This window comes from Vitis riparia, chromosome 11 (genome assembly GCF_004353265.1).
Source record: "Vitis riparia cultivar Riparia Gloire de Montpellier isolate 1030 chromosome 11, EGFV_Vit.rip_1.0, whole genome shotgun sequence".
Taxonomy (NCBI): domain Eukaryota; kingdom Viridiplantae; phylum Streptophyta; class Magnoliopsida; order Vitales; family Vitaceae; genus Vitis; species Vitis riparia.
In genome coordinates this window covers 1,513,554-1,522,172 of record NC_048441.1, presented here as the reverse complement: position 1 = coordinate 1,522,172, position 8,619 = coordinate 1,513,554, and the positions used below count along the sequence as shown (strand labels likewise).

Here is an 8,619-nt window from a genome sequence, read left to right as displayed (position 1 = left end):
GTCAATATTAGAAATTAAAAATACTGCATAATAACTGTTAGTTAATTTAATTCTAATTATATTGGTTGTAAAGATACTAAAAAGTCTACATCTCATTATATTTGCACGGTAATTATACAAGCTATTTCTTACACGAATAATAAGTAAATCATGTTATGAAGTTGTGTATAATATAATTTCTTAGTCCTTTTTGCATAATTAGTGTAATTTTAAAAAAAATTAAAATATTTTTTCAAAAATTATAATACTAAAAATAACAAGTTGAATTTAAAAATGAAAAACAAGTTCAACATAAAAAAATATTATCTGTCTTTTGAAAATATGAGTTAAAAAAAAAAGGGTTGAAGGAAAAAAAAAGAAAAAAAAAAAAAGAAAGACTTGTTTTTTCAAATAACGAATTCAATATAATAAAAAACCGAACTCAAAATAACAAATTTTATACGAGTCAAGAATATTGTATTTTAGAGAGAGAGATTTAAGTTTCAGATCTCAATCCACATTAATCACGAGCAATTCTTTTTAAAATAATAATAATAAAAAGGTTGTCATATGCCGATGTGAACCTTTTCTCAAGGTGGCTCCACACTCAGAGGCGGACAGAAGGGGGCCACCGAAAAACTAGGAAAAAAAAAATGCATTGGTATGTACAGGTAATATTAAAAATTAACATCTCGTGGCCGTCCGAAAGTCTCATGCACTTGCCAATAGCTCCCGACAACTTTAAATCCTGCTTCGGCAACCCACACCTTCCTTTTTTTGACAGGAAGGTATGTAGCTTGGCATAGATTTGAGACCCTCCCACACGCCCAAAAACCGTCGCTTTCAGTATTCCATTTGCTTGTTCAATCTCCAACCACCTTTCTCCATTTCCAAACCATAGAAAATCACCATGTTGACAGTAAGTTACGTTCCACACCCATCTCTTATATATTTAACAACTTCAAAGTGCTATTCTGCAAATTCATTAACCCCATCGTTTTTTTGTTTTTTTTTCATCAGCATGGCAGAAGCAGCAGCAACCCAACACCAGATTTTGTTGGCGTGTACAGGGCTGCTTCTTCTTCTTCTGGTTTCCTCATCAAGCGTCGCTACAGCATGCTCAATCATCAAAACCCTACCTGGGTTCCCCGGGGAGCTTCCTTTCTACCTAGAAACTGGGTAAATTCTTTCGTTTCCATTTTGATTTTGGGAAGAATGTTAGACAAAAAAAAAATGGTCTCAGAGCCAACTGTTTTTCTCTGCAGATATGTGGGTGTAGGTGAGAATGAATCAGTGCAGCTGTTCTACTACTTTGTCAAGTCCCAGAGGAACCCAGTATTGGACCCTCTTGTTCTTTGGCTCACTGGAGGCCCTGGTTGCTCCACACTCTCTGCATTCTTCTATGAAAGTGGTAGGCTTAATCTTTAATGTTCCTTACTTTGATTCAATTTCTGAATCTATATGAAAGTTTATACTTGAGAAGATTAGAGAATTATTTATATAGATAGTGACATGTCTCAAAATTTTGAGAAATCTATACGAATCCTATTGGACTATGTAGTCATAAATTAAATAAAACTTATCTTATGATTTTATCTCTTTGCAAAAAATAATAATAATAATAATAATAATAATTTAAATATTAGGTTACAAAAAATGAATTTATTCAATTTTTTTATTGATTTATTGGCTTCTCATTTTTACTAGTGATAAGTTAATGTTAGTTCCAAAAAAAAAAAGTAGATAATGCTAAATGCGAAGCCAAAAATGAACCATTTTTATAGTAAAAGCATGATTAAAAAAATTAAATTAAAAATAAATAAATTTAAATTAAAAATAAACTTTTGATCATATAAAGTTATTATTATGGTAATTATCCACTTATTTACAAATTTTCATATTGTCTTATAGCATAATTTAACTTAAATCTATAATAATTTATAACTTTAAGTAGATAGAGATGAGAATGGGGCGGGTTCGGGATGAGTCGCTCGCATTCCAACCCCGCCCCATTTATTTAAAATAATTTTCATCCTGATTCCATCAAAAAAAATTAAACGAGATTGGATGGAGTGAGGTGGATAACACAAGGCCATACGCAAACCCACTTCAAACCCGTCCCAGGTTTTAAAAAAAATCCATAACCCACCTCTAAACTGTTATTGAAATTTTAAATCCAATCCATTAGGAATAGGATGGGGTGGGATGAAAAAACCCACCCCATTGGCATGCTTATGTGTAGAAATGAAAACTTGGCGTGAAGGCACAAAACCCATCACAAGCCCACTTGAATACTATGTTCAAAACCCAACCCAACTCGCATCTAGGTCTAGCCCAATTTCTCTAGGGCCGGACTGGGGAGAAGAATGTTTGTTGGGGCCACATGTATGTATTTTCACCTAGTTGATTACAAAGGCGTACGTTTTGAGGGATAAAATGAAACTCAAAAATTATATTTATTCTATTTAATAAAAAAATAGAAATTTTGTAGATAAAAAAAATACTAATTTTGTAGATAAATAGAATTGGACCTTCAACAAAATTCAGCTTGGGCCACAGGCCCAATTTGTTTGGTTACAAGCTTTGATAGCTTTTGGGCTGTTAAGCCCAATTTAGTATCTCTTCATTTATATATATATTTTAGGTTTCATTTTCTACTTCTAGAAACATTCTAAGGATTTGGGCTCCCATATGATTTACTTTCCCTTATTGGCAACATGCAGTTGATCTTTTTTTCAATTTTATTAATTTAATTTCCGGATTGTTTGTACTCGTGACACATTCGATATTGATATTGGATCAATATTATAATTTTATTTGGAGACGTTATTTAATTAGTTCATAAAAAAAACTAATATTTTTATAAGTTTTTTTAGTCACAAGTTCCTTTAAAAAAAGTAGCTAAGTACTTGAAAAAACTAGAAGACGATCATGACTTATAGTTGGGGAAACCGTTATTAAAAATGAGAAAACAATAAAGGGATAACCGATTAAAAAGGACAAAATTCCCTTAAAATTACAAATGAAACCTCTCACTCTTAGTAGCATTTAAAAACTCTATTCCAGACAAAATACTTCTTCAACCCCTTCAGACTATTTTTCCTCCAATTCATCCCTTCTCTGTATGCTCCTTGTTTACCCTTCAACCCCATTCATTGTCTTTCAAAAAAGAAATTGCAGAGGACGTTTCCATTCATTGCAAGAGAATGGGAAGACAACACAAGAGTGGAAAACCAACACGAGGAAAAACGTAGAGTAAATTTTTTAGCATGATAGAAGTGACCTATTCTATTTGTTCTCCACAGGTCCAGTTTCTTTCAATTTAACTTACAATGGAGGCCTACCAACACTTGAATTGAAGGAATATACATGGACAGAGGTATACAGTTTCTCGCCATTGTACTAATCTTTATGCATTCATTATGTTCCTCTATTTCTTTAGCTTTGATATTGGAAGGTGGCTATATTGCTTTGAACAGACACTCAACATAATATACTTAGATGCACCTGTTGGAACTGGATTCTCTTACTCAACAACCCAAGAAGGTTACACTATGGACGACTACAAATCATCAGCCCAGATCTATGAATTTCTAAAGAAGGTAAGCAAAAATTTCATTAATTTGCAACATCCTATAATGGGATGATAATATATATAGAGTTGATTTGCACCATTCAATATAAAGGTTTAACTTATTAGATAATTGCTTAAAAATGTATATTATGCCAACTTATCTCAATATAGAGCTAGCCTAAATACATTAGTTATGAGTAGTCTTTGTTTGATAGAATAGGTAGGATGGGAATGGTAATTCGTATCGGTGAGTCGCATTTATGTCGTATCAAAACTTTAGGACCCGATAATATAGGTCAACCCAAATATAATACAAATAATAATAGGGTTAAAAAACATAAATTTAAACATGTCCTAATTATTAAACAAGCAACCCGTTATGTGATTCAATAATCAAGTCGAATCAAGTGGTCTTGTTTAAATCAATAAAATTAATCTCTCAACGTGATATGTTTGTGACTTAGTTGACCTATCATTTAAAATCATAAATTGAATAAGTTATATATGGATTAAATAGATAATAGTTATCATCAAGTTAATTCTGCACAATTATTAAATTGTTCAATTTGAATCACATCTATGTCATACATATTGATAAAAAAAATAACTTGTTTATTAAATGAGTTATGCAGATTAATAGAAATTGAATTTAAATACGATCATCCTCAACCTAAATCAAAACAGTAAAACATGTGTTGGATCTGAATCATATTTTTAACTCTTATTGAAGTTTGTCACCCGTTTAATATATCGGCAATAAAGAAACTCTAAGGTTGAATCTCATGACCTTCTCCCTCCCAAAATACAGGTTTTGATATCCTACAACTACCAATTTGATTGAAAAGCTAAACTTGTTAGATTCATCAATTAATATATATATGAAATTGTGATATCAACCACCAATGTAATAAAAGAGTTGCTCATTACCCAAATATTTGTGCAGTGGCTGATACAACACCCTGAATTCCTGAAAAACAACCTCTATATCGGTGGAGATTCATACTCAGGCATACCTGTTCCAATGATAGTTCAAGATTTATACTATGGTGAGTGACATCTTTCCATGGAAACCAACAGAAACCTCTCTTAATCAATCTCTTCAACTTCATCTCATTTACTTGCTTTTTTTGCTTCACTGAGGAGTTGCAGATAGTGAAAGAGGAGGGTCTCCACAATTGAACTTGAACCTCCAAGTATATGATCTTATCTACTGAAATAAGTATTCGGATGATTCGATCCCTTACGATTTTTGCTCATTTCTTTATGGACTTGTGATCAGGGCTATGTGCTTGGGAACCCAGTGACTGATGCATATATTGATAAGAATTCAAGAGTACCATTTGCACACAGGCTCACACTCATTTCAGATAGACTCTATGAGGTGACTCTGCTCCTTTCCTTTCAATTTTTTCTTGTGAATTCTACCTTACGGCCTGAAAAATTAACCAATCAGACATGTAAACATGGCATTTTTGGGCATCCCCATTTGATTATTTCCCCTTCTTTTCATGATTTTCAAGTCTGCTAAAGCAAACTGCAATGGGGATTATGTTAATGCAAATGCCAGCAGCGAACAATGTGAATCAGACGTCCAAGAAATCGAAGAGGTTAGAGGCATCATTATCATTATGTCTTAAATACAAAGGAGATGTGCTAATGTGCTAATAACTAATTGGCTTCCGCAGTTGCTTAGAGACATAAACATTCAACAAATTTTGGACCCAGATTGCACCTTTTCCTCCCCGAAACCAAACGAAGAAAAATCGAATCTTCAAAGGTCTCTTGCCGAGAATCCTACAGATTTTCTCTCACAACTTGGTGAAGAAACTATGTATTTTTGCCATGTAAATGCCTCTCTCCCTGCTTAGACTGAATTAATTAGTTGAATATTTTCTCATCAATTTTTGGTCTTGTTTTAGGACTACATGTATATACTCTCTGAAACATGGGCGAATAATAGAGACGTGCGAGAAGCTCTTCATGTTCGGGAGGTATGTACGATAGATTCTACAAATCAGCAATGAAATTCGAACAAATATAGAAAATGTTTCCAAATTTTATCAATGTGAATCAGGGAACAAAAGGATACTGGAAGAGGTGCAATATCAGTGGCCTGGCTTACACGGAAGATGTAATTAGTAGCGTTGCTTATCATCGAAATCTCTCCAAGACAGGCCTTCGAGCTTTAATATACAGGTGATGAAACTTTGAAACCATTACTTTTGATCCTTACTTGTATGTACACGCCTTTGTGATCTACTGGTTTAAGGAAACAAGTTTCGAAAAAAATCACATAACAGCACCGTTGTTTTTCTTTTCTTGGCGTGTTACAGCGGTGATCATGACATGTCTGTTCCGCATATTGGCACACAACAATGGATAGACTCGCTGAATTTGACGCTGGCCGATACCTGGCGGGCATGGTACACTGAAGGACAAGTTGCAGGGTAGGTTTTAGGAATCATGTTAATCACACTAAATCATTTTTAGGAAGGGAGAAGACAACTGGAAAACAAAATTGTCTTTCTTAATCTTGACTGAGTTAAGAAGCATGATATGCATACAGAATCCAAATCCTACAAGCTTATACTTTTAGGAGAATTAGTAATTCAACATGGTTTCAGAATTTGGTTTGACAGAAGGTCTCGTGTTCGAGTTACGTCTTTTCAATTTACATTTGACTCATTTGTTTGTTAGATATGAATTCAAATTTTAGCGATCTCTTAGTACGAGAAAATGTTAGTATGAGAAAATGTGCATGATGGACATAAGGGTTATCTTCCATCACCATTATTTGAGACTTATTATTATTCGACTATTTTCAGTCACCGTCCTTTTTTTTTTCTTTTTTGCAGATATACGAAAAGGTATACTAATGATGATTTCGCTCTCACATATGCGACTGTGAAGGTAAGAGAAACCCTAGTTCACTCAACTCTTTCCCTGAGATGTTTCTAGAAACCCAAAAAAAAAAAAAAATTAGGGGTCTTAAGTACATATTTCTTATGCTGTGTGGGCAGGGTGCTGGTCATGTAGCTCCAGAATACAAGCCTCAGCAGTGCTATGCCATGCTTAAAAGATGGTTTGCTTATTACCAGCTCTAGTACTGATAGCCAAAGCTTGAAATTTAGGAGATGAGCATTCAATCTTGTAATAACAAGCCATATTGCTCCCTGAGATTGTTGATCAGGCATTTTAATTAAAGTTAAATGTATCATTGGGAGAAACCATGAGTTTAATTTTCCTAGGTAATTCCATGATATATTAGATTTGCCATTTCTATATGACAATATGAAGATTAAAGTTACTGCATAAAGTGACAAGACATCAAACAAGGGTTAGAATTTCATTATTCATAGAAGATATTCTAAAAAATTTTTTAAAATATTGTGGGCTTTTCAACATGTGGTTGGTTAGGGGAGAGAGATCAAAAATGGTAAAGGATTTTACCCGAAGATATATTTTATTAAGGTTCCAGTCCCTATAATATATGCTATTAACTTACCATCTAATAATTTAAATTTTTAGATCAATTGATAGTTTAACATAATCCCGATGCCTCTAAAAGTTAACAAAATTGAAAATGTAAAAAGGTTTAGTTTGAATAGCTTTTCAAGAAAAAAAATTGGTCCAACTAATATGGTCGATTTATATATAAATCGAATTAAGCTTTTAGTGACAAAAAGGTTAAACCAAATTAAATTTATTTAAGACCTATATGGTTCAATTTAAATAATTATGATAGGTTTAACTTAAATGTTAATTAGACTAAAATCCATAAAATGGATAAGAGGTTAAAAGTGCGTTTGATAGTAATTTTAGGAAGTGTTTTAAGTCTTTTTAATACTTGAGAATAAAAAATTTTAAGTGTCAAAAAGACCAAAAATATTTTCTAGAATTAATATCAAATGCACTATAAATCTAATTTTTACTTAACCTCTATTTGCCCTTAACCACCGTAGATGTATAAAGACATTCAAATAAATACCTCATATTTCTTTAGCTTCAATTAGAATATGTATAAAAACCTTTTCCAGTGAAAAACTTTAATAAATGTGCAATTGAATTGGGAATTTGAAGCATTTTTCAATTATTTTGATTAAGTTAAATTGTATTACTATTGTATTAAATTCTTTACTTAATTTTTCCATTTTATAATGTGGATGAATCTAAAATTATATCTTTAGGTTTTTATAAGCCAATCAACAACTTCCTTTTTCTTTTGAACATAATAGCATATGACATGTTAACTTTAGAAAAATTCTATAGTACCCAATTGGTACTACACTAAAGTTTAATTTTGGGTTGTTCAAAATTAGCCTAATAAGGGTACAAATGAAATACAAACATATGGAACAAAGATATAAAGAAATTCAACTATTGTAAGACAAATAGAAAATTAAGGTACAAAATGATAAAACTAACCTAATTCAAGGTAGAAAACAGTGATATACCAAGTATAAAGTAGTAGGATTTGTGAGGACCTACAAACAATTATGTAAATATTGTCTGTTCCACACTCAGAGAAGCTCTTACACCCACCTGCATCATCATAAGACAGGATTTTAAAAATAGTATGTTAATTTCTTTTATTACAAATAATACAAAATTTTGAAGGTAATGAAAAATCATTTTATATTATTATTTTTATTATAATTAATTTCATTCATCTCCCTTAAAGTTTTGATTAAATACATTTAGCTCCCCTATGTTTAAAATAAGTAAAATAAAAGATGGGTGAAAATAAGAAATGAAAAGCATAAGGAAAGTATTTGACGAAATTTCAAATATATGATGATAGATGTATTTAACCGAAATCTTAAGGAAAGTTAATGAAATTAACCTTTCTTATTAACTAGAGGTTTGATATTAAACAAAATTATAATTATTTTACATCCATAAATTAAGTTTTTATATTGTCCTTGCAACATATTCACCTTATATTAAAAACATGATGTGAAGTTGCATTGATATTTGAAATTAGCGACCAACCTGCCCTCAAAACTATATGCAAGAAATATCATTTTTGTTGGTAGCCCCACCAACAATCTAGCCCATAAAGCACC

At 31.9% G+C, this 8,619-nt stretch overlaps 1 protein-coding gene across 1 annotated transcript; it reads left to right on the top strand.

Annotated features, from left to right (window-relative positions):
• The first annotated feature begins 961 nt into the window (after nucleotides 1-961).
• Nucleotides 962-6,858, top strand: LOC117924486 (serine carboxypeptidase-like 13). Its single transcript, XM_034843109.1, has 14 exons — nucleotides 962-1,158; nucleotides 1,245-1,390; nucleotides 3,285-3,358; nucleotides 3,459-3,581; nucleotides 4,497-4,599; nucleotides 4,703-4,746; nucleotides 4,833-4,934; nucleotides 5,074-5,160; nucleotides 5,239-5,397; nucleotides 5,473-5,544; nucleotides 5,628-5,749; nucleotides 5,887-6,000; nucleotides 6,409-6,463; nucleotides 6,574-6,858. The coding sequence occupies exons 1-14, from the start codon at nucleotides 1,001-1,003 to the stop codon at nucleotides 6,655-6,657; spliced, it is 1,443 nt and encodes a 480-aa protein (XP_034699000.1). The 5' UTR covers nucleotides 962-1,000; the 3' UTR covers nucleotides 6,658-6,858.
• Nucleotides 6,859-8,619: the final 1,761 nt, after the last annotated feature.